At 47.5% G+C, this 26,239-nt stretch overlaps 2 protein-coding genes across 7 annotated transcripts in view; one reads left to right on the top strand and one right to left on the bottom strand.

The window, feature by feature from the left end:
* LOC126543373 (venom allergen 5-like) overlaps positions 1–26,239 on the top strand; it is a 368,390-nt gene that overhangs the window by 45,402 nt on the left and 296,749 nt on the right. The gene's annotated exons all lie outside the window — the stretch shown is intronic.
* On the bottom strand, positions 3,535–11,919 carry LOC126545392 (uncharacterized). The gene is made up of 2 exons (XM_050193232.3): positions 11,610–11,919; positions 3,535–4,160 (listed from the first exon to the last, which is right to left on the bottom strand). The coding sequence occupies exons 1-2, from the start codon at positions 11,894–11,896 to the stop codon at positions 3,779–3,781; spliced, it is 669 nt and encodes a 222-aa protein (XP_050049189.2). The 5' UTR covers positions 11,897–11,919; the 3' UTR covers positions 3,535–3,778.

Genomic DNA, 26,239 nt, shown 5'->3' with positions numbered 1-26,239 from the left:
CAGATAGAAAGCAAAAGTGACAAACGGTCCGGAGTGTCCCCCGCAGGCTGCTGCGCTGCGGAAGCTGCGAAATACGCAGGGACGAGGACTTACGGGCGGCGGCAATTAAAAGGGCTTGGCCGCGAGGCGCGGGAGAAGAGCCGCGCCACGGCGCACCACGCGGCCTGCCGAGAGCATTCCGAACTGTCGTTTTGCATCCGTTTTAATGCGGGCTCTGGGCGAACTTTCTTCACGAAGCCGCAGCTGGCGTCCGCTCTTACGAGCTCTCTCGCGGACATCAACCTCATTTGAACTGAAATGAGGCGTGGCCAGAAGGGAAGCGCGCTGGTGCTGCTCCGCGGCTTTCGTGCTGGGTACCGTGCGTGGCTTCCATTATATTTTTGCCTCACGAATTCCGGAGGTGTAAACGTCGTATAATTAGCGCAGAAATGCTTGCCGCAGAAATGGTCCCCCTGCTGCGAAGTTTCCATCAAGAACAGCGCTCCTCGATAGGTGAAAAGTACGCCGCTGGAATATGCCCGCCGAGGCATACGGACGTGACCGACTACGAGAATAGGATGGGGAGATCTTAGCACGGCGAGTAGGAGGAGCATTTCGAGATGAACTATTCACTTTTGTTGTTTTATGTAGTAACTAACGCTGCCGCGGCGTCGTCGATATCTAGCGGTAAGTGCCGACATAGAAAAAAAAAGAAAAAAAAAAAAAAGAAACGGAGACGACAGAGTTAACGATGCTCTCAGTGCTCTCAGTGAGGATATGATCCGCTGAAGGAACGTGTCTTCATTTGAGGAAGAAATACAGTCCTCCAAAAAGGTGCAGTTGTACCATGGTTCATAGCAGATTCTGAAGCCACGCCAACCGAGCAACGTCAACTGGTGCCTTGTCCTTGCATAGGGTAGGAAACTGGACGTGCGTCACGTTGACCTCCCTGCCTTTCCTTCTTTTTTTCTGGGATTGTGTTCACTTGGGCTGGTTGGTGCATGGTTCATTCTGGAAAAGGCAGCAAAAAAAAAAAAAAAAAGAGAACAGTGCGAAGGTAAGACACAACGAGGGGGGGGACACGAATCGCTGAACTAACAAACGTAGGTTTATTGCTTGTTTGCTGCTTTCATGTAAGATGCAGCGCAGAACAATGAGGAAGAAAGGACCATAATGCTGTATCAAACACGTGCCTATCAACAGTATCAAACTAAGATTTAGAAGTTGTTTCTCATGCAAGTTTAGGGACAGCGCGCTTACACACTTGTAGTAAACTCATATACGCTTCCAAGATCTCTCTTTTCGTTTCCTGTACATTCTTAAGACATGGAACAGCTCAAATTTTGGTAAGCAACTGCAATCTCTGCAATGACGAGCTAAGTGGCTTCCGTGCTCGTCATTTAGTGAATAAGCGTGTTCGCGCAGACGTTCATTTATAAATCTACATCTCTGCATTATATAGCATAGGCTGCATGACAACGGAATTACATAAGCCATACCACACTCTTGCATTCGGCGTATTTGTTGGTGGGCTTTATTTTTAATTTTTTTTTTCACATTTCATATATTTCTGCATCTCGCTTCTAAGTTTTGTGCAATGAGCTTCTTTGCAGCATTGAAAACGAGTTGCACAACAACTTTCGCGACTATCTTCCTTAGAATGTGCGCCACTTCGGGAATGTACGTTATTACCGTTATCTTGATATTTTGAACGACACAAGCTTGTGCAGCTCGAAACAACAATGGGTGACAAGTGTGTAAACGATCCGTCACTAGATTTTCACGAGAAAGAGCTTCTACATGTTTCAGCCAGACATTGTTGATAGAGACGTGTTTGATGGAGCAGTATGGTCCTTTCTTTCCTCGTTGCGCGGCCCCTTTATTTTGCATGAAATCAGTGGGCAAACAGTGAAGCAATGGTTATTAGTTCAGCAGTTGATTGGCAGTTAACTGCGTCTGGTTCCGGCTGCCTGTGTCCCGTCTTCACGCTCTTTTTTTTTTTTAAATATAACCTTTTCTCTTTCGGTCTTGGGTCATACCTGCTGTATTCAGATGATAAATAACTAGGCAGTGCAGGTATAGGTATATGGCTGACGGTGGCAATGGGTGGAAAGGTTGGAAGCAGTTACTTCTGGCGATTCCATTTTACACAGTGAACTGATTTTTTTGTGATGGCTAAAATATTTGGACACTCATCGGCTCGTATTGATGGCATCAATGTATGATTTAGCTGACATTGAGCTGCCGCATGGAGGACCTCGCAGTAACAATGACACTGCTTGAAGACAGTATCTCCGTGCTCCATGCCGAGCTTTCCAGCTGATGTTTCGCACTCTCACATCTATTTGCGACTGCTCCCAGCTTTGCTAACGGAAACTGGCACTTTATGTATTTTATGCAACCGACATTGTTGCCGAACAGATGTCATTTAGTGATGGGGCAACAAGAAGGGTTCACTCATTTATATAGATGCCGCAATTCTTATAAGGCACATGTAAGAAAAAAATGTATGGTGATAACAGATAATTTACGTGTGTATGTTTTGCTATGGTGCTGGAATAGAAAAAGAAAACAAGGTTTCACGAAGTACTGACACTATAACAATGCGAATTCCTCTTTCACCAGCCTACTCACCATCTTGTGTCCAGTTGCAGGAAGGGTGCACGAGTTTGAAACCAAGGCGGTTATGACAACGATTTATTAAGCACATACCACTGATCAGCACTGATCTAGTAGAGACCAGTGCTGATCTCTGCTGTTCACTACTATTCACCACTAGATGAGGGGTACATATCACTGATCGCTACCATATTTGTACATACGGCTGGCGACTTCCTCCTTAGTAGGTAATGCGAGGAATCGTAATTCTACCCGTCCTACTAGTACCATAATTCAAGTATCATTCCATCCCGGCTGTTTAAAAATGTGGAATGATTCCGGAATACATTCAGCTCCAGGGTTGCCACTTCGCCACTCTGCTACTAATACTGCCCGGTACTAATCCAAACGAGCAGCTCAGTCAAGTGGTCCTATCCTGTAGCACAGGTGGGAACCAAATGCACATCCTCATTACGCATGCGAACACTTCAGACGGGAAGTTCTGTTTATAACCGAGGGGGTCTGTCTTTGCATAATGTACAATGTGGTACACTCTTTTACAGCAGTGACATGGCACGAATGCCTGGAATGTTTTACGTATAGATATCTGCCTAACCATATTGACTCATAAAGCTTAAGAAATGTTCCTGCAGTATTGTGCTTATTACTATTTAAGTGCTCCTTTAACAGTGGACCGTAATGTACATTGATTTCTGTGCGCAAATTTGTAGGTGCATACTAGACTTAAAGCATAGCACCCATTCTGTCATTGCGTCTGTGTGGCTGCCCCAGTTCCTGCCATTACGCATTGCATATTAATGCACGAAGTCGAAAGCACAAATGTTGAATATCTTGAGATCATTTGTCCACTTAACCAGGCATAGGAGCGCGCTATAGTAGAAGCAAAAAGTCGGTCGCGCTTTTGAACTCTCCGCAGGAAATAATCTCGAAACTCTAGCCAATACAAACAGCATTTATTGTGCCGAAAAAAAGATCGCTGCCGAGGCAGGCCGTTTCAAAGACACACGAGTGTGGACAGCAAATACACTGCGGCGACGCGTGCGCGTGCGAACGCGGTGAGGATTTCGAATGAGAATCTATTTCGGCTGCGCATTCGATCGTTTTTGGCGCAGGGGGAGATGTGATGACTTTATTTGCAGTCGGCACTGTAGTGCGTAACACGTGCTTGCGAGTGCAATCGTCAGCGCTCGAGGGGGTTTCGCACCACGTAAAAGCTCTGCCATTCCGAAGGCCGAGGCGTGGCGCACTCTTGGAGCGCGTAGAAGTCGCCGTCGCCGCCGCCGTTGACGAGCGTGAGGCAGCGGTCTGGAGAGTCGAAGCTCGCGATGGCGAACGCCGGCTCGCCGAACGCCGTGGTCCAGTTGGAGGCGAACTTGAGCCGCCACTGCTGGTCGAGGCGACCGCTGCAGCGGGACACGTGGGCCACGCATCCCGGCTCGGCGTTCTCGCACTCCAGGCAGCCCCGGAACAGCGGACGGTGGCTTACGATCAGCGGGCCGTCGGAGCTCCACTTGAGCCAGCCCCATGTGGGACAGTTGGAGTTCATTCGGAGCCGTTGCGACCTGCGACATTTAACGCATTGCTACGCTCTCACCATCGCATCCGTTCAGGCGTCGCGTGACGCAAGCCCAGCACGCAAATTTCACAGTGAAGCTGTTAAGGAGAGTTACGCAATGGTTTCAGTGTGGCGGTGAAGGCCGGCGTGCGACGGCGCGGTCGATAATCAAATGTAATGGCCACGCAACGTGTGTCGGAGCCCCGAATTTGGCTTTGAAACGTAATATAAACGACTATAATACAAAAATTACCTTGCGTGTATCTCATTCGAGCAGACACCTTATATGCGCGGCTTTTGTAAACCAATATTCAGGAATTTTTGTTACTCGTGTCGCATTTTACAGTCTCCTCGTTGGGGGTCAGCTAGTAGTTTGTACAGTTGCGGTGGTGAAGACATGGCGTGGTCCAGCAACTTCACCTGCCTGGGAGCCCCGATGCGGCCGTTATATATGACCAGGTCGTCGGCGATGGGTCATCATAAGAACCGCCAACAAACAGACGCTTAGTACTTCCGAAGAGAGCGAGAAGTCACATACACAGCTTCGCTGTTATTGTTGAACATCTTGAAGGGGCAGCGCCAGATGACGAAGACAGAAGGCAAAGTTACTTATCTGTAAGTTCAGCGCTGTCCTGCGCGTTCTTGCCTTCTGTCTTCGTCATATTGCGCTGCCCCTTCAAGGTGTTCAACCAGTACTAACTCGCCAAAATGTCGATCCTTCGCTGTTATGGAGCTATCAGTTGATTAGGTTGGTATACATTGGTGAAGGTTGCTATTTGCTAACTTTTTTGTGGCTGTCAGTAGAGTGTCCAAAATTATGTAGCTAGCACGTCTCGGTTTAGCATCCATACTTGTTGATGAGTAAATAATTATCTTAGTATGGTTGTATTAATTACGTTAAGGTACACATAGATTTAATCGCGAAAGTAAAACGGAGAAGAAGCGTAGCGAGCAATATTTTGTTATTTCAGCGCGCACAACTAGGAATAAACGACGCTTGACCACTCTCTCATTGCCACGATCGCGCTCCCAGAATTTTGTCGCGATTATTAAGATATCCAGGATAGAGTTAAAGCGTGTGCGTCACTATGGCGTATTCCGCTGCTCAAAGAAAGAAACCTGCAATTTTAGAATAAATAAATAAAACAGAAACGCCTCTGAATAAAACGAGAAGTAAAGGAGGCAGGTTTTCATTGGGTTTGGATAAAGTAAAACTCAAGCAGCATACTAAAGCGAGCAAAGGGAACGCGAACGAAACAAGCACGGGCAGCAAAACGAAGCTGTGCTTATCATAATCATAAATATCGCGGTTCTTCCTCACTGAGAAAAGCAGTCAGCCGACGTAGAAACTTAACTAAATCACCACATACGATTTACTGCAGTCCTGATATTTCGTTTAAGTGATATTCTTTGTCTTTCGCATTTGCTGTTTCTTAGAGCTCAGCAGCTGTCGTCAAGCTGCTGTATAGCTGCTAAGGGCAATAATCGATGCGCTTCAAATTGATGGTGGTGCAAATGTTCACGGTCGACTTTAGTATTCGTTAAAACTTCTTTCTGGGCGAGTTGGTGCATACTTGATGTGAAAATTGTTACAGCGCTAGTACATGCACCCACAAAGTAACAAGGACGAGACACCTTGTTACTTGTTACTTTGTGGGTGCATGTGTTAGCACCGTAACGACTTTATTAAGCATTGCAGCAAGGAAGCCGGGTCACACGAACATAAAGGTGCCACTGAAAATCAGAGCAATCAAGGCACCTCCATAGCAGACTGCGATTAAACAGTGCTCGTAGCTTTATTTCCTGAGGCAGTTCAAACAGCGAGCTCAATGCCTGCGTTAACACACTGAACTACAGCCATGAAACTAGAAAATTTAGCTTCTGGCGAAGTTAAATCAATAGCATCGACCACTAAGCTCGGCAACTCTTTAGCCACGAAAGAAAAAAAAAAAGGTGCGGTTAAGGCTGGTATGGTATACTGTTCATCGCGTACCGAAAGTGAAAATTGGCTCAGATGTGGCTAACCAGACGTGCGCAAATAGCAGTTTTTCAGACCGAATAGAATGTCAATCGAATAGTGCCAGAAACAAATCGAATCTAATACAAATTGAATAGTCCCAAGAGTAAATCGAATCAAATATTTTTTAGCAGATTGAGAATTAGGTACAATCTTCTCGCCATTATCATCAAAAAATTTTCACATCCCGATATTAATAACATCAAAAAGTTTGTCATTAGGCTGCACAGTAGAAAGCGCGTTTTATTAAAATCACAAAAGGCGCATTAGGACAAATTAATCAGTTCTCAAATTCAGGGCTCTTCGGACCATACGTACTCATGTATCCTCATAAAATGTAGAAATGCAGCCTTGTTGGCCAATTAGTGTGTGTGCATGCCTTCGCGACTAACTCAGAAACACGCGCTGCAGCCTTCCACGAAAAAAAGAAAGAAAAAAGTGGCGCTTGGTTTAGTTGGAATGGTGGCGGCTGATAGGGCCACTATTATATCAAGTATGTTGCAATGCAACGTATTCCTATTTGATCCGATACTGCAGGTACTGCATCTATAAATAGTACCAAACGATGCCCACTGCCAAATTCCGCGTCAAAACAACACTTCATTGCTAGTGACCGCTGTAGTGTTGATTGCATTTTTTTGTTGGAGGTGCTTTTATAATGAAAACTTACCATTGCTGCCGCGATATTTAGAAGCCTAGATGATGCCGAGACTATAATTCCCGCTTCACAAATCTACTAAAATTGACTGTCGGCTGTCCTCTTTCACTTGGCAATTTTACAGCGGAGAATAAAAAAATTACGAGACTACAGTGACTGAGTCATTAACTAACTTACAGCGTAGAGTAGTTCGAACGTTTGACTTCAACGCGCAAGGGCTTTGTTTCGATCCCAGGTCGGATATTCATCGTTTCCATCACGGCGCGCCGTGCTTGAACCAACGTGGGCTGAAGGAACGCTGTCGTCCCCTTTAATAGCTGTTTTTTTTCAGTGGAAGCTAGCTAGCTATACGATTTTGGACCGTGGATTCTATAGTAGCGGAACTTTCCATACTGGTGATGTTAACCCTTTCTTTGCCGGTTTTTTTTTCTCGGATAATATGAACAATGGTTTATTTTGGTTATTCAGAAGGGAAAGGTAAAAACGACATGGATAATGCACTCTTAGTATGGTCCACACATTCCTACCTTCGTTTTTGTTGCGATATAGGAACACTCCAGGCGCATTTCCACTGTCGCCGTCGGCATCGGTAAAGTCCAAGTGCGATAACATCGAGGCCGCGTGCTGTGGGTCCTAGTCGAAGTGTGCGAGTGTGAGCCGAAGATGGCGGCTTGATTTCGCATGCGCAAGGGAGGAAGGCGGGGAGAAAGAGCGTAGTCTTCCATCGCGCGCAAGGTATGGGGAGGGGCGTTCTACTTCGGCGGCGGCTGGGTATGGCGCGGCTGAGCGCGTCTGCCTGGGCCCTATCTTGAACGCTATCTGTGGTGCGTGCAGTCTAGGCGTGTCGAGTGCCGATGGCTTCGTTTGCACTGTGTTCGCGCCACTTAGCCTTGATGCGAGAGGCAGCACAAAAAGCAATTCGCTCGCTGCTGCTGCCGCTCTTCCTCACGCCATCGTTTTTACAGTGAGTGCCCGCGGTCATCGAGTGAAATGTTTGCCTCGGTGCGCGTGACACCATGCTTGTTACATTAGTTAGTAAGCGAATGCTCACAAGTTCATACGACTGATACAACTACTATCCTTACTTCGTATAGCTGTCTAATTTACTATTGCAATCGATGCTTCACCTTTCGAGTGAAACTGCGCCTTTTTATTTTTATCTCCTACCTAGCTTCGTTCTGACGCGCATGCTCCTGCGATAGCGCGGCCATGCCAGGTTAAAAATAAACTGTGACAGACGTACGAACAGATCGCAGAAACACGCAAGAGTGGTCCTTGAGCTACGGCGCGAATATTTGTGTGGAGAACCGCCGTGGAAGCCGTGTACAAAGTTCGTGAGCCACCCCTCTGATGGGCGAAACCACGACCACCAAGGGGCGCGTCCCTCGTTGCGCTAATGAAAACCCAGACTGAGCAAACCCCCAGAGAGATACAAGACATGCTGGAACTACCTCAGAATTGGCCAACTCCCGCACATCCGACTGGAGTGAGTGGAGAACGTAACGGCACGTCAGTTGCACTGAAAGAGTTAATAATCAACAAAAAACTTAAGTATACGCTTAACCAGGCTCTAAATGATAGGGTTCCTAAAATCATTCTTGCGCCGCACAAAACACCGCCATGAGAGGTCATCGTTCGAATAATGTTGCGAATGGAAACATTGCGCCACCCAACCTCTTAGCGTCTATAAACATAAAAAAGAAAAAAAAATATTACGGATTTGTATACGACAAAGCTGGAGTTGGTATGGCATAATACGTCGACCCTTTCTAAAAGTTCTGCGCACAGTGAAATTGATTGTCTATGCAGAAACTTTCCCCAAAAAACAACTGCAAAGCGATAAGGCCGATGGTCGGTTCGGAGCACTTATATCCATCATGATTGAAACAATTGAACAAGAAAAAAGAAGGAAGGAAGGAACTAAAGGATGTGCGCATTGACATAAGTGCGCCTTCGCCCTTTTATTCGCAGATGTCTCACTCGGTCAGCTGAGGTCATTGCGGTCGTATCTATAGGTTTGCGCAAGTGCAAGAACACAAATGGTGGTGGGAACAAAGCTGCGTCCGCTGTAGCTCCTGCTTTGCGGGGTCCGTGTTTTACTGCAAAACGGAACGGCGAAAAAGCATAACGTAAACCTTTCGTTGCTCGCTTAAGGGGTACGCACGGCACGTTTCAATTCAACGGCGAAAGCGGGGGATTTTAGTCAAAGGCGGATGATTAGGGAGGCCGCATCGACACCAGCAAGAAGATTTATGGCGCTTTACTTGAATGGAAACGGCAGACGATTACCAGCTGGATAGTTTATTTTTTACTGCGTAGAAAATCGCTTAACACCGGCGGCATGGCGAAAAGTTAGTGAAAAAATTCCGCTTGGTGGTATAGTTCGTGTAAGCAAAGACCGCATAGCTGACCCGAAGAGCGTTGTCATCGCGACAAACCACATACCGTATAGACTCGTGTAAGAGCCGCGCCCGCGTAAGGGTGCACCCGCGACTCGGCAATCCAAAATTTTGAAAAAAAAAAGTTCTATCGGAGAATCAATCGCGTTTGGCGCCCCGATGCGGCGCGCGGGCATCTGCGAATTTTAGCGCGCTGCGTACTTGCGCATGCCGCTACCAGATGGCGAGAGCTGCGGGTTAACACCTGATGCAATGGTACATCTGGGGATCTGGGGCGTGCAGTAGTCACCGGCTGCGCCGGTGCCATATTGATCAAAAGGTTCGGTCCTGTCTAAGGGCCGCACCTCGTCAAAATTGTGAAAAAAAAAACGACCCTTATATACATGAGTCTATATATGGTACTTGAATTTGGGTCTTCCGAAGGAGCTTATTTTCGTTTCAAAGGATGCTGCGTTCTCTATCACTGGCGCCGCGGCCATGGTCGCGCACAAAGATGCGGACTATAAAACGTGGTTTGATTCTGTTATGCACGTCGGAGATAAAAATGCGATTCTGCACTGGAATATACCGCTAATCTCATAGCGATCATCCGTGGTACCGCTTCAAAAACGTTAGGATATCTTCGCCGCAATTTACGTAATCGCCGATCTGTATAATATTCGTACATTGGTATTTCTAATATTTGTTCGCCCAAAACGAGTTTATTTCCCCGATCTGGTATATTTAATCTACATATACAGGGATCTGTTTGAAAAAAAAGGGCCAGTGGTTTCAGCTCTCGGAATTCCGCTACCTAGTGATGCGCAACGGAACGACGCAGATATCGAGCCACTATGACGTGTACTACAGGTCGTGGATGCAATAATTAAATTGCCGAACGTCGATACAAGACCTCATCCTAGAATCAAGCATACCTCAAATTGAACTCGATATTTAACTACTTGCGGTAAGCAGTCGCCGTGCCATAACATTTCGGTATCTGCTTCACAAATACGTTCACCCTAACAAGTCATCCACTTTACCACTCGCATCTTCGTCGTCACGGCGGCTTAATGACCGGCCGTGATTTACTCGCCTATATGGCAGTACTGACGCCTTTAGATACTCCGCACTTCCATGTACCATTCGCGCGTGGAATGCCCTTCCGAACAGTACCGTCGACCAAGGAAAAGTTCCGACAACTCATTCACATGCATTCTTTATCTTAACCCCTCTCACTTGCCTGTGAAATTATCAAGCGTTTGGTGAATGCTTCGATATAACGCTCCATTTAATATGCCATTATCAGCTGTCAGGGGTTTGGCTTACTTAGTTTTACCATTCTTGACCTTGCTAGCGTGTTTTTGTTCAAGTATTTTACTTATATGATTTGTTTGCTAGTTGGGGCAATATTTCAATAAAACGTAGGTTGGTTTGTTCTACACTTGTGATAATACGCTTGTATCCGTGTTTCGCTCGAATGTTCTATATCAATGCCTTGTTTGCTAATTGTTCCGTTAATCATTAAACGTCACCTATATATTATGTTTGCTTTTTTGCTCCACACTGTTCTAGTGTGCTTTCCGTTTTATTTTATTGCTCATCTGTTTTCACTATGTTTATTTTTCTTGGTACCTCTTCTACTCAGTGCCCTGAACGGGGCCAGTAAGGTAGTAGTCTCAAATAAATAAGTTTGTAAGTATGACGGGTACCTTAATTTGAGGGGGCTCGGGGGCTCGGTAGAAGAATGTTGACCACGTAAGGACCTTTTGAACGCACTCCAAAATATCAGTTACACTATCGTTTTCGCATCCACACGCACATTGGTATGCGGTCATTGCAACCGATATTGGATCACGCTACCTAGTGATGCGCAACGGAACGACGCAGATATCGAGCCACTATGACGTGTACTACAGGTCCTAGATGCAATTATTAAATTGCCGAACGTCGATATAAGACGTCATCCTAGAATCCCGCGCTCGTGTTTTTCCCGCAAGACCCAATGTCTTGTTCCCGTCCTTGCCTTCGAAAATGCGCCATGTAAGACAGCTGCATTTATTAACATATTCCCGCAAATCCGTCAACTCATGTTTTGTAAGACCTAATGAATAATTTGACTGCCAGTTTTGTTTCATGTCCACCGGGGTGGCTTCGCGCCTGTACGATTCGGCATGGCGAGCACTATAATAGAGGTTATCAATTATGCTCCCGCCCGCGTCGGCGACATTCCGATGCGAACTTGATGAAAAAGAAAAAAAGACGCCGAGTAAATTAGTAACCTTAGCCCCGCAAGGCCGTGTCGGCGCCTCATAAAACGGACAAAGACGACGTCGACGAAGAGCGAGAGGGGAAAAACAAAAGAGAAGATCCGAGATCGTCGCACGTACAAGCAGCACTCACCAGTCTATTGTACAGCAGCCGGAATCGAGACAGCCTCGGCCGTGCATTGTCTTTATGAACACTCCATTGCTGCCGGCCCCGCCGAGTGTCTCTGACGCCATTTTGACGGCGCGCGCGACGTTAGTAGCATATTCCACTTGTTGTAGCAGTCCGATGGTCGCAGACGCCCGTGTCGCGAGAAAAGAGGCGACCAAAAGTGTCGCGACTGACCAGGACCAGGGTCCTGACTTCGGGAACCGATACAAAGCCGGAACGTGGCTGTGGGAGCGTTCAAAAGTAGTTTCCATGCCTTGTAGAGAACGCTGCACGGCGGTGCCTGTAAAGAAAACGTAAATAGTTTCGGTACGACATGGCTATACACTGTAAGCCTATAGTGTAGGGTCTCGACAGCGAAAAACAAGGCACTCCAAGCACGTCGTCACAAATAGTCAGTGTCTGACAGTTAGAACATATCGAAATAAGGGCACGTATTGCACAGGCTCGCAAGCATTGTGCGTAAACGTTTCGCAGACTCGTTTATGAAGTCCCTGAAATTCGCTGTAAATCCCGAGTAGTGCAAGCCGGCGGCCTATACGTTATAGAAAGCGTAATTTTACAGTAGTGCCGCATTGGACGCGTTAACAAACGGCTTACACTGGGCTTTGCGAACAGGGATGGGCACTTGGGGTACTCTGGAATTTAGCTCGCTTGAAGATATCAGAATGGCGTCGTTCGTTAACACACAATGTGGAATTTATGGAAGCCAGTACCAGCCATTCTAGCGGACTAACAATTTCTAGAGAAGATAGGGGTGGGAGAGAGCCACTTGTACGCCTATTCTGTTTGTAACTGAAGTACCTAAAAGCGCACAGCCTTGCCCTAGTGGCCAACACCCTCAGTATCTGTCTGCTGCGTCAGTCGCCCCATTGCGCGGAATTACGTGCGATATTCGTCTGCTATTCTTGCTACAACATTAGACTGGCATTTTAAACGTTCTTTATTGACTGTCGTAGCATCACCTTTGCGGTGTGCACCAGTGCCGGGCTATATTTTGTTGTTATCACGCAGTGTTCTAGCTGGGGTGGGAAAGGACCTAACGTAACTCGAACTGATTTGGTCGACACATCTATGGAACTTAGAATTCATAGCACTGATAAATATATCTGGGGAAGCCATTGTAACGCAAGTATCAACCAACCTGCATAAGTTCTTTTGATAAAAGTGTGGTGTTTAAATTTCGCGCTTGGGCATGCTTGATTTGAGACGGGCTTTTCTAAGATCTGTTTATTTTTACTTTGGGGACCTCTTACTTTATATTAGTGTATATTTATTTTTAGTTGTTTTTTACTTAAATTATATTTTCTAACCTTTACTTTTTTTTCCTGTCACGTGTCGAGTCGAGTGTTGTGTACAATAGCGAAAACGGCCCAAGCCAACGGAGAAGGGTGAAAAGACTGAAAAACGAAACGCATCGTTACAAATACGGCCCATGCCTCCCGAAAGTGCTGATGTATGAAGTGATTTTCGAAATTATGAAACGACTTGAGCCCTTCAGTTCTTTCGCTATATTCGGGGGGCCTGTTCCACGTGCCAACTTTCTGTGCAAAGTGCGGGGTCGTATAGTGTATACGCGCATGTTGCTTACAAGAGAGTGGGGAAGGCGAGGAAAGGCAGGGGACATTAATCAGGGCTGCGCATACTCAGCAGCATGACTTCCCGTCATCCTGTCACGTGTTATTTTAGGTCTGATGAGACAAATGACATGTGTTAGCAAGAGCCATACTAATCTTTTTCCCCAGCCCTAGCAGTTGCGCAACTGCTCTGTCCGCGTCAGCTCGGCGATTGCTTTGTACCTGTCGCTCACCTTTCTAGTTGCATGAACCAATCTCGACGCGGTATCGACATTAATGGCTCTGAGATGTGAAATGTACAAACTATAGCAGGGCAAGGAGGGTGATGGTTGTAGTACTGCACGGGGGCCCCAGCGGAATGCAGCGCAGAAGAGAATGAGGCCACTGAAAAAAAAAAGAAAAGGTCAGCTAACGACGCCCGAGGTTGGATTACTTATGGTGACACCTGAACGGAGGTCACGAAGATTGGCTTAAGTCAAGCTACAACTATTTATATGCACAGATTCAAAAGTTGGATTAGCATATACATAGGCAATTAATGCCATTATTTGAGCTTCTAATAATTAAGAGAAACTGAGAATGTTGCTGGCTTCAAGAAATATATGTAGTGTCGTAGCTCAGGAGCGTGACTTGTCGCATGAAACTCCACGTTTTGAAGCTTTCATGGACCCAAGTTGAATGAGCCAAGCCCTACATTCGATCCTTGCCACGTTAACCTGTCAAAACAGTTCAACCACTTAAAAGCGGGCGGGTCGATTCATCTTCTGCATCCTACAAGGTAAAAACTTCTGCTCCAGAAACGCGCTTTCATTCATCAGTCGTTTCCGGACTTGCTATACTCACCTGTAAATCCCCATTCCACCCACCTCGGAGTAACCAGAAAGAGAGTGCAAAACAAACGTGACCAGTACAAATAGGCAGTGAGCACGACTGCAAGCTTAGACCGTAGCCTATGATTCAAGTCAATTTCATGACTTGCATTGTTGTTCTGTATACTGTATATGCATATATTGACAATCTAGTAATGGATTTGTAGGGCTAATTCTTGATCCTACCTAACTTTTATTTGTAAATTGAAGTCCCTCTGCTCTGTCGACAACTATCTGAGATATGCTTCCTCTGTACGTTTTTTTCCCCAATGATTCCAACAATGCTTCTTTGCCCTTTTTTGGTCCAAGTTCGTGAATTAGCTTCGTGGGTATCCTATCCAGTCGGGGCACGGTGCACTTTGGGATTTGCCCTTCCGACTTTTTTTCAGTCGAGGTCATTCACAACCAATTCCTTTTCTGCATCAGGCTCGCTCACGGATCACTGCTTGACTATTCTTGAATGGCTCAGCTATATTTCCCCTAATGCCATTCAGTGCGTCTTGCTACCCCAGAGTGTTTTCATTTTAATCTTCAATAAAGGCCGAAACTCTAATTTTTTTCGCATAGAGCTCTCGTTGAACCAAAATATTCTTAGAGCACTTTTGGTTTTCTGGCGTACTCGTGAAAGGAACCCAGCCTATAGTTGCGCCTTTTATTTTCGTCCGAACCAGAATCTGCGCTTCCCATTTCTTTTGTAGATATAGTTCCTATTTTGTTTCTATTTCTTCGTGTGCAAATTATGTTTCGCACGTCGGCGTTCCCTGGACGGTTTGACGCCACCCTTCGATTGTACTCGCGACTTTCTAATGTTTTTCTTTTTCTTTTTGATTCGCAAGCATCAAATGGCCCATTGAGCGAAAAAGCCGGCATCTGTAGCAGCGAAACGGCACCTAAATTCCCATTGGCGTCGATGCCACGTCACGAGCGTGCCTAGTGATGTGGGCGAACCCGAACACCCGCCGGCGGTGGCGCGCCAGGTGTTGCGGCACGGGAGAGGGTATCGCCGCGACGCCACGTCACCAGCGCGCCTCGACGGAGCAGATACGGCGACGCGACGCCGCCGGGCGAGACGGGTTGTCGTCGGCGAGGCAGTCGCGTGACGCGCGCGTGCGGGTGCCGCCGTCCCGCTCTCGGAAAAAAGCCGGCGCGTGGTGCGTCTCTCTGATCCCCACAGGGCTTAGCTGCTGCACGTGCGCCTGCCGGCCTTCATGGCCGCTGCTGCTTCCTCGGTCTCTCATCGCGCAGCGAGTCAGTGGCATGCGGCGCCCTTGATTTCTCATCAGTATCGTCCAAGTGAGTTCGGTGTGTACAGGCAACATGCTAACTTGAACCAGTCAGTCAACGTGCTAAGTGCAAAAAAGAAGTAACCCGCACCAACTTAATCACAAAACTCAATAACATACACCGCAGAAAAACTCGAAAACGTTACTTACAGCGCAAAGCTCGAAGGACCTCTCCGCGGCGTTCAATTGGACATTAATGCTTTTCGCAATCAAAGCGTCCTTGAATTTTATTTTTACGAGACATTTCATTTGTCCGATGACATTTTTGTTACCGCGATACGCACATTTTCATTTTATAGCAGTCTCCTGGAATTCTTTTTCTATGTTATCCTCAATGCTTGATGCCGTGTTTGCTTTTTGTTGGTTGTTGAAACTTAACACGATGCTTCCTCCGCACAGTTCTCCGGTTCGATGCCCAGAGGCAAAGTAATACGTCTGTGATCACTACTTAAGCTTATAGATCATTTCATGCTTACTAGTCTGTTGGCGAACTTGCTGTATATTTCTTTCGGCATCAGAGTACAAACAATAGACGACTGTATGTTTATAGACATGGTTGCAGATGGGTACCTAGAGAAAGGAAACGCAGTCGAGGACCGCAGAAGACTAGGTGGAGCGATGAAATTAGGATATTCGCGGGCGCTAGTTGGAATCGGTTGGCGCAGGTCAGAGGTAATTGGAGATCGCAGGGAGAGGCCTTCGTCCTGCAGTGGACATAAAAGAGGCTGATGATGAAGATGATGATGACGATGACGATGACGTTTATAAACTCCCATGTTCATCTACCTTCAGAGTGTGGTTTCTTATTGACGATGAGAAGATTGCGCTGTCACTTGGGTCTAGTCGTATAACTTAAAAAGGGGATTTCTGGCTTATGTCTTAGCTTTGCAATATCTTTATGGTGACATTGCATAACTCCTTGTTTTCTTGCCGGTACTTATTTCTGTCAAATCAGTTACTCCTATAGAATTACAATCTTCCCTGCAATTGTTCCAGTCACTCATAAACGCTTTTTATACAAGCGCACTCTATTCTCCCCCAATCCGACTTGCTAAAAATGAGCGCGGCCGCTTCGCCTCCTTTTTCCTTTCTTTCTGTTCTGTCGCATGTAGTCCTCTCAAACATATTCTTTGTAAGTCAAGATCAGCCAAGCTTCTCAGAAGAGCTACTGCAATGACGTGAACAACTATATGTTCCTTCGATAGCTGCTCACCAATCTCTAAACGCTTAGATTTCTTATACCGCATTTTATATTTACGTAACTAATCGTACAAATGTTAGGCTTAATTCTTGTTTTCTTAGTATTATCTCTGTTTTTATGGGAAACAATTAATTTCTGGTGTTTTGCATGCCAAAACCACGATATGATTATGAAACCCGGCGAAGTTGGGGACTCCGGATTAATTTTGACCACTTGGGGTTCTTTACTACGTGAACCCAATGCACTGTACAGGGGCGTTTTTTCATTTCGCCTTCATCGAAAAGCGGACGCCGTGGCCAGGATTTGATCCCGCGTCCTCGGGCTTACCAGCGCACCACTATATCCCCTAAGCCACAATAGCGGGTATTCTCGCATGTGCTGCTTACCAATGGATGACGCGGCTAACAGTACGCGTCTGTTGCTGCATGCGTCTTCAGTGTGTGGAGAAGCCTCCTCCAGTGGCACTGAAGTTCTGTCATTGCTTTCAAGGGGTACCGAGGGGTTTTATCCCGCGTCCTCGGGCTTAACCAGTGCAACACTGAAGCCGCTACACTACCACGGAAGGTTGTTTTATTGCGATAGCAATTATCTGGACAATCCAGCTGCATTTCCGTCGTTGGCGTCGGTGTAACGTTCTGTATAAAGTCCAAGTGCAGTAACACCCTGACCGCGCGTCGTATGCTGAGTGGAAGCGTGCGAGGAAGGGGGGATGGGCATGGTGCTTGATCTCACGCGCTCAAGGGAGGAAAGCGGAGAGGAAGCGCGCCGTCTTCCACCACGCACAAAAAAACTGGGGTTGGGGGGGGGGGGGGGGAGGTTCTACTTCGGTGGCGGCTGCGTATGACGTGGCGGACCGCGGCCGCGCGAACCCTATCTTGAAAGCGATCTGCGATGAGTACCTATTCTTGGTCTAGGTGCGCCGAGGGCTCACAACTTCGTGTGCGCTGTGTTCTCGCCGCTTAGTTCCCTTTAAAGCGAGTGGCAGCACGAAGGTCAATTCGCTCGCTGCTGCTACTGCTCTTCGTCACACCAGCATTTTGACAGCGAGTGTCGGCGCTCATCGAGTGAAATGTGTTTCTGTTTGCCTGTGCGCGCGTGATACGATGCTTCCTAATTTAGTTAGTAAGTGAATGTTTGCGTGCTTATACGACTCATAAAACTGCTGTCCTTACTTCGATTAGCTGCCTACTGATTTGCTATGGCAATGGATGCTTAGCCTATTGGGCGAAAGTGCGACTATTTTGTTCGTATAACGCCATCCGTACCTCTCAGAAGTTGAGTGAGGCTTCTTGGTTATCCTTCAGTTGTTGTGATCCTACTAAATAAAGCTGCTGCTCGGTCCTCAAGTCATCAGCCTACGGATTCTCCAATCATATATCTAAAATTTATACTATCAGCCGTGGTAATTATTTTTCTACAGTGTTTCCTTGACTTGCCGCCTGTGGTATGGTGCATCTCGCAATCCATACGTTCGGACACAAATTAGTCAGCTCACTCAGCCCATTCACGGTTTCCTTTTAATGTGATAGCATCATTGAATTTATCATTGGACTTTGGAGGTATCACGTTCCCGAGAAGATAAAAGAAGGTGAGTCGTTCCCGAAAGCAGTGCATTCTAAATATATGTGTAAATCCTGAAGGTTATGCAGTCTAACACAGCGCCTAAAATCACTAGCTGTCACGGCGGAAGAATGGGATAAACTGGCACGGGACCCACGCGTAATACGTTTAAAGAGCGACTTTGGCACCAGCGAAGTATGTGTGCGCGATTGTGGCTCATGGTTAGAGTGTTGGGCTGCTGTGCTGGAAGGTAGAGGCTCAATCCCGCAATCTGGCGCGCATTCATTTATAGCATTATAGGCGGACTTCATCCACCTTTGAGAAATCTAACAGGAAACTCGAGCTGTGTTGAACGTACCCGAGCGCGTCGCAGCCTGTGCGAAATCGAAAGCTTGTAAGAGATACGATGCATAGAAACGTCACCTTCATAAATGAGATTGTGCAAGGTGATGCGTGCCGCCATTGGGACGTCACACATTAGAGAGTTGGCGGTGCTAAGTTGTGGCCTAGTTCTTTGACGTTGACGCCATTCCCCTTCAATGCTTCATTTAGGCCAGCCGCCACAAAGATGACATTGAGGTGTGCGGTCCCACTACGATTCTTTCCCTTTCGCTTCCATGATATACATTATATTAATTGTCTGCCCGGAAAACGGTCAAACCAGCACCTGATGATCGCCTTTCCATTACTGCCTTCTTCCGCATTGTCATTTTTGAATCACCGGCTATTACCATAGTCTCTCACACATCATCAATTCTTCTTTTTGGGCGAGTTGGTTCATCTTGAAACATATGAGTAATAGCGCAAACAGACTACCGCAAGAAGGGAGACACACACACACAAGCGCTGACTAACAACTGGTCTTATTGGCAAGGGCAGCATACCTTATATATGCCGGAATGAAGCAAGGGAAATGAAGGAGAAAAACACGTGAAGGGTGATAGCGTGTCAACAACGCAAGCGCAATGCAGCCAAACATGCGTAACAAAATGCAAACAATTTTCTTTTTCTTTTCAATCAGAACCTCCCCCCGACAACCGCATCCAGAAGATCAAATTCAGCATCAAAGAGAGCAAGGGAAGGAGTGCTAAAGCACTTGCTACCTAACTTTCTAATGTGGTAGGCTTCTAAACTGATTCGCGCGGTCTTGTCACTGCTCTTTCCTAGAATCGTCGTCTCTTTTAACCGGGCCACACAATCGGTACACTTGCTAACGTGCGGAACTAAATTTGCGTATTTATCATCTAGTTTTTTCAGTTTTTGAGCGTGTTCCCCTAAACGGTCATTGACACAGCGACCAGTTTCGCCGACGTAAAACATGCACATGACATGGGAATGCAATACACCACTCCAGTGGAACATTTAACAAATGGCGGGTGGTGGTTCTTCTGGCATCCACGTTTTCTGGCGTTGCAGATGCGTGGACACAACTTTCCCAGCTTATTTGGGACAGAGAAACAAATTGGCACGCCGTGCCTACTTGCCACCTTCTTAAGATTGTGGGAAAGTTTATGGATGTAAGGGACCACCTCAGGCTTAGGTGTCTTCCGTTGATCCTCAACCGTGGTGAACCTCATTCCCTCTCTCACCGTCGTCGTCATGCCTTCTTGGCCGATTCAATGTCTCAAGTTGCCTAATAGCTTGGGCCACTAGATATCTGCTTGCGGTCGTGATGCCGACGTTATAGTTGCATCGTCGTCATTCCACCCGACTCTGGTCACACCGTCGTCGTCACACAGTCTTTATGCATTCATTGTCATGCCGTCGTCGTGATGCCGTCGTGATTATTTAATGGTCGTCACTCCAGCTTTGTCATCCGGCTCACGTCATGCCGTCGTTGTCACGCCATCGACGTCACGCCATTGTCGTAATAAAAAAAAACAATTCTGGGGCGTTACGTGCCAAAACGATGATCTGATAATGAGGAACGCCGTAGGGGGATATTCCGGATTAATTTGGACCACCTGGTTTTTTTTTGTTAATGTGTACCCAATGCACGGTACACGGGCGTTTTTGCATTTCGCCTCCATCGAAAGGAGGTTGCCGAAGGCGGGATTTGACCCCGCGGCCTCGTGCTTAGCAGCGCAACGACAAAGCCACTAAGCATAACCATGGCGGATGGGTCATTTGTCGTCATACAGACTTCGTGATACAGTCGTCGTCATGCCATCGCCGTCGTACGCTCCTCGTCTTCTCATTTTCATCGTCATGCCGTCGTCGTTACGCCATTGTCGTCAGACAGTCGTCGTCATACCATTTGGTGATGGCCTTCGTCGTCGCGCATCGTTTTACCATCGTCGTCACTTCAGAAACGTAATAGCTTTATCGTCCTGCCCTCGTCGTCATACCGCCTTCGTCGTGATTCTATCGTAATCATACTGTCATCATTCGACTGTGATTATGCCGCCGTTGTCATGCCATCGTCGTCATGGCGCCGTCGTCAAACAGTCTCTGTCATGCTCAAGTTGTAATACTGTCGTCGTCACGCCGTCGTGGTCATGCCTTCGTCGTCATTCTAACTTCGTCGCCTGGCTTTCGTCATACTGTCGTGGTCATGCCTTCGTCGTCGTACAGTCGTCGTCAACGCATTGTCCACACGCCGTTGTCGTCACGCTGTCGTCATTATGCAATCGTCATCATTAAGAATCGTCATCTTATTGCCGTCATATCGTTGCTGTCATACCGCCTTTGTCCTTCCATTGATGTCATTCCATCGTAGTCACTGCGTCGTCATCATACAGTCGCCGACATGCCACCACGCTCATGGGCGACCTTCACAAGCGAGTGTCGTAGCAGTCAGTCGATACCGGAGACATTGTATGATGCCTATAACCGAAGCAACGAAATAATTTTGACAAGACATTTTAAATAAACGTGACTTCAGCAATACGGTGTGTAGTAGCATTGATTGAATGCTAATCGCACTACCACCGACAGTCATCGTGAGATGGGTTCTGCTGCATTTTTTTTTGTTTTCCCGTGGTATACGCGAGGAAGAACGGCAGCAGCAGCGAGCGAATTGCCCTGCCTGCTGCGGCTACCTTCATTGCGAACTAAGCGACGAGGATAACACTAGACTCTGTACCCACCGCAAATAGTTCCCAAGATGGGGCCCATACGGCCGCGCTCAGCCGCGCCATGCGCAGTAGCCGCCAGAGTAACCCATCCAGCCTTGCGTGCGATGGAAGATAAGGAAGATACTTCCTCTCTTGCGCGCGCGAGATCGAGCCACCATCCCTTTGCGCTCACCCTCGCAAGCTTTCGCTCGCAACTACATCATAGAGCGTGCGGCCGCGATGTTATCGCACTTGGACTGCGCACATGGATACGCAGCCAACGACGCAAGAAGCCTTCCCAGCTCCCCTCTGGTTACCTGCAGCCGCTCGACATCCCTGCCGAGCCCTTCCATCGCGTTGGCTTAGACCTTCTCGGCCGATTTCCGGAATCTGCATCAGGAAACAAGTGGGTTGCAGTCGCGGCTGACTACGCGACCCGCTACGCCGTAACCCGCGCTCTTCCGACCAGTTGTGCAACTGACGTTGCGGACTTCCTTCTACATGATATCATTTTGATGTATGGTGCTCCGCGTCAATTGCTAACAGACCGTGGCCGTACGTTTTTGGCGAAAGTCATTGACGACATCATGCGGGCCTGCTTCATTCAGCATAAATTTACTTCCTCCTACCACCCTCAAACGAACGGCCTCACTGAGCGTTTGAACCGCACCCTTACAGACATGCTATCCAAATACATTTCAGACGACCACCGTGACTGGGATCTGGCTCTACCCTACATTACCTTTGCATACAACTCTTCCCGTCTCGAAACTGCCGGCTTTCCCCCGTTTTATCTTTTGTATGGCCGCGAACCGACGCTACTACTAGACACCGTGCTTCCGTCCACCACAGGTTCAACTAGCGCTTATGCCCGTGATGCAATCGCCCGTGCTGACCATGCTCGTCAACTTGCGCGCGTTCGTCTACAAGTCTCCCAAGACAAACAGAAGCGACGCTACGACCTCCGTCATCGTGATGTCCATTTTGCGCCCGGCACCCTCGTGTTGCTTTGGTCACCATCGCGTAAAGTTGGCCTTTGTGAGAAACTGCTTTCCTGTTATACCGGCCCATATCGCGTGCTCCGCCAAGTGACCGATGTCACCTATGAAATTGTTCTAGCCACGCCCACTACGTCCTCCGGTGTGACAACCAGTGACATTGTCCACGTCACCCGACTCAAGCCCGACAACTCTCCACGTGCCTTGGATATTTAACAGCACCGGGACGGCGCTTTTGCCGCCGGGGGGTAGTATTACGATATTATCGGTAGATACCCGAGAGACGAGCCGCCGAGAGAACGACGACGAAGTGGGTCTGTGCCCTTGGCGCGAGAAAATGTCGGCCTGGTGCTCTGGCTCCAGTCCAGTGTAAATAGCTTGTAAATAGCCTCTTCCGTCTGTGTCTTTCTACACGTAACAATATGGAGCATTACGGCGACGGCGGAAATTCACCTGAAGAGTCCATAAAATTGCTACTGAAAGAAAACAAAGAGCTTCCTTTTCTTTCTTTTATTTTTTTACAGCGTGGATGGTGACTTGGCTACTGTGGACGCTCTTAACCCGCGGGCTGTCGTTGTTGTCCGGCGTCCGTCCTGACGAGCTTTTGTTGCGCATATAGGAATGGTTTTGTGATTTGACAACCCGAGGAAGACCTGTAGCCGTTGTTTGGTACACACTATACAGTGATCAGTGAGATGCAAGGGCTGCATGCTTGAGAGTTTGTACGAGGCGTTCACTATTTGTCTCGTGGTCACCATCAACATCTTAGCTGTTTTGAGGCCCTTACGATTCTCACAACCTGCTGTATAATCATTACAACCAGCTAGTCCGGACATTACGGTAAAAATTAAGGGTACCACGTATTTTTCGCCGCTATTAGTAAAATTGCACCGCGCGCCGTATATAGTTGTTGCAAAAATAAAATTCACGCAGCACCAAGCTGTCTAGATAATTCTGTCAAAAGCAAAGAGGCACGCTGCAAAAATTTCACGCTCCACCGGACACTGCCACATCACAGAGGAACAGAGAGACAAGAAAAAAAAAAAAGACTCCCGAAGAGAGAAGAAGGGCGGAGACGTCGCGACACGAGCACGTTTTACACTGATTGCCTAAAGTGCAGTACATTTGTTGAGTACCTTCGAGATCAACGGACAGAAAAAAAATACAGGAAGTGCAACGGTACAGAGCAATTTATTTCTTGCTTTGGGTTGTGTCTCTCCTCGTTGCTTTTATTGCAGAAGGCGAGTTAGTAAAGAGTGGCGGTTCAGTAACCGGGTGTTTCAGATGTACACTTTGTTCTTTGCATTTTGTGGGATCCTTTGCTACGGGAAGTGTCCGGGGAGGAAATTGTTGGGGCGTACACATCCTTTCGGAGTATAGCACACTGTTCATCGAACTGTATAGTCGACAAAAAAAGCCCTCTTTGTGCGCGTAGAACTGGTCAAAAGTAAATAAACCCAAAACGAAATGAGACAACATGCGAGTGTATAAAGATTTGTGCGCAGTGGCTGTTTGTGCGTTACTATACTCTCGGTTGTGATCATTCTATCGAGTTGCTTGAAGTTTGACGTGGTGACGAGGCCACTCAGGAATAGGCGACGAACAAACAGCGAACATAGCTGTTATGTTGGAGAAAGAGAAAAAGAGAGAGAAGACACCTTAGGGCCACTGTGTATATCTAGTAGTTGTTTGCGAGCAGCGCCGCCTGCTAATTGAATGAAAGCTCTCTGCTTGCATTAATTGGAAAGGCAGTGTTGTTGCTACTTGGCGCATTAAGAGAGCGGTCAATAATGTTCGATAGCGGCTCCCGCACTGGTTCGAGATGGCTGATGAAGACTGCGGTTGCCACGCGCTCACGCCTTCTCTCCTCTTTCCGCCCTTATCGCTCTCTCTTTCTTTCTCGAGCTCCCATTAGTTTACTCCGCGAAATCGATACGTGGCCGCGAAAGACGGAAGGCGCATTAAGTGCGCTCGCGGCGTGTCCACAGTAGCAGAATGGCCAGCGGACGAGCTGGTTGCCCTGGCGAAATCATACTTCATTTGGGAGGGGCGGGGGCCGAACGACGCGGATTAATAGTAAACGAAAGGAAATATACTTTGACAGGACGTCGCTAATATAATTCCGCAGGAAACACTTGCCCACGGGAAGACTGAATTTGTCAACTCGTAGAATAGGAAGACATTTCCCCTTTACAGGACAAGGTCGCCGAGATTTCTCTCAGACAAAGACAGCGTCGTTTTAGAAGGCACCGTCCATGAAGACACCAGCACACGAGGTTCCCACACGAATCACGGACACCACCCAGGTTTAATCAACTTGGGGGAATGGAATGGCTTTCACACAACCCCCCCCCCCCCCCCACACGCACGCACGCACGCACGCACGCACGCACGCACGCACGCACGCACGCACGCACGCACGCACGCACGCACGCACGCACGCACGCACGCACGCACGCACGCACGCACGCACGCACGCACGCACGCACGCACACACACACACACACACACACACACACACACACACACACACACACACACACACACACACACACACACACACACACACACACACACACACACACACACACCACACACGCACGCACGCACGCACGCACGCGCACACGCACACACATACACTCGCATGTGTTTTCTGGTGTGTCGGAAGTGCTTGACAGACGGGAAACTTGGGTTCTATGCTTCTCACGCGGTAAATGTGTGCTCCCAAAATAAGACCATTTCCATTATGCTCTAACTTCCCTATTTCGGGCACTCCAATAAGATAGCCGCCAGAGCTAAATGAATCAATTGTGCAAAAAGAAAAAGAAGTGATGTTCTGTCTCCCATGGGAATGTGTGCTGTTTTCTGTGCATTATTAGCACAATTATAAATCAACAAAGTTAGATGCCTCTTTGAAATGATCTCTGAGGTGTTTATTTCATTCAATATGTAATGTTGCACTTTATTATGGGTGCTCGAAGAGTAATTTGTGAAATTGAAGAGAATACGAATCAAATACTCGATTCGTATTCTATTCGATGCGTACACACCAGCAGTATGAACCGGCGTTTGTCCATAATTACTATCATATCTTCTTCCTTTATAGTTGAAACAGTATAGCATCTTAAAGACAATAAGAAATTCAGCGCTCGCACAGCTTTGTTCCCCCCTCCGCCGTTGATGTAGTCTAACATTTGTAAACATTTCAATTGAGAAGCGAGTCAAAAGGCGACCGTCATTAGATGACCCAGCAGACGTGAAATTTCAGCATCAAGTTTAACCCTTGTAAGCCTTATAACTACCAGTTTGAGCTTGATGGATTATAACTACTTTGGCAAAGTGAGCTCTCTGAAACGCGACCCCTCCCGCACGGATAGACAAGCGTACTGCCGAGCTATACGCCTCTCTGAATGCCGAGTGAGAAGGCCCAAAGAATGAAATCTTCCTTACCTCAGTAAGGAAGCCTTCATTGCGGCGAGGTCACCTTATGTCACTCTGAAAGCTTCCTTACTGAGGGGCCCTCAGTAAAGGCTTCCTTGGCGCTTCCTCAGCGTAAGGCAGCTCCGAAGCTACCTTCATGCGTCCTTACGCTCACCTACGTTCATGCGTCACCTCACTGCTTGTAGCCACGTGACGTCTGCTTGCGCATGCGCGCTGTCGCCCGCCTGCGGAGAAGCGCGAGCACGGTACGTCTTGCCAGGCATGTTCGTTCCAGTCGCATGTTCGGCATGAATGCTGTTCCTAGGCGTTGCTAGGCGTTGCACGACGCCGGCGTGCCAGCGTTGCTGGACCACATCAAATTTTGCGGTATAATTTGGTACTTTTTTTACGTTTATAAGCTAAGCCAGAGGACAGCGTCCACGCGTCTCTATATTTGAATTCAATTTAAAAATTGTGTGACGATACAACATATTTTTATTGAATAATGGTGTTCGCGTAAAGCTTTTAAGAGATCCTCTCGAACCCAGCCGTGCGGCAACCGTTCCTTACGGGAGGGCGGGCGAAGAGAGCTTTCAGACTACGCTTTCTGCCTCCACCCGTCCTTCGCTGTAA

The sequence above is a fragment of the Dermacentor andersoni genome, chromosome 1 (assembly GCF_023375885.2).
Source record: "Dermacentor andersoni chromosome 1, qqDerAnde1_hic_scaffold, whole genome shotgun sequence".
NCBI lineage: Eukaryota > Metazoa > Arthropoda > Arachnida > Ixodida > Ixodidae > Dermacentor > Dermacentor andersoni.
Note: the sequence above shows the minus strand (reverse complement) of the source record. Positions and strands in the feature narration are given on the sequence as shown.

What these genes read in the sequence shown, in the direction of transcription:
- LOC126545392 (XM_050193232.3), bottom strand. Translation starts at nt 11,896, where the DNA reads ATGGAAACTACTTTTGAACGCTCCCACAGCCACGTTCCGGCTTTGTAT. An exon ending in GGCTGCTGTACAATAGACTG is followed by an intron (nt 4,161 to 11,609) that starts GTGAGTGCTGCT and finishes TAAATGTCGCAG; the next exon opens with GTCGCAACGGCTCCGAATGA.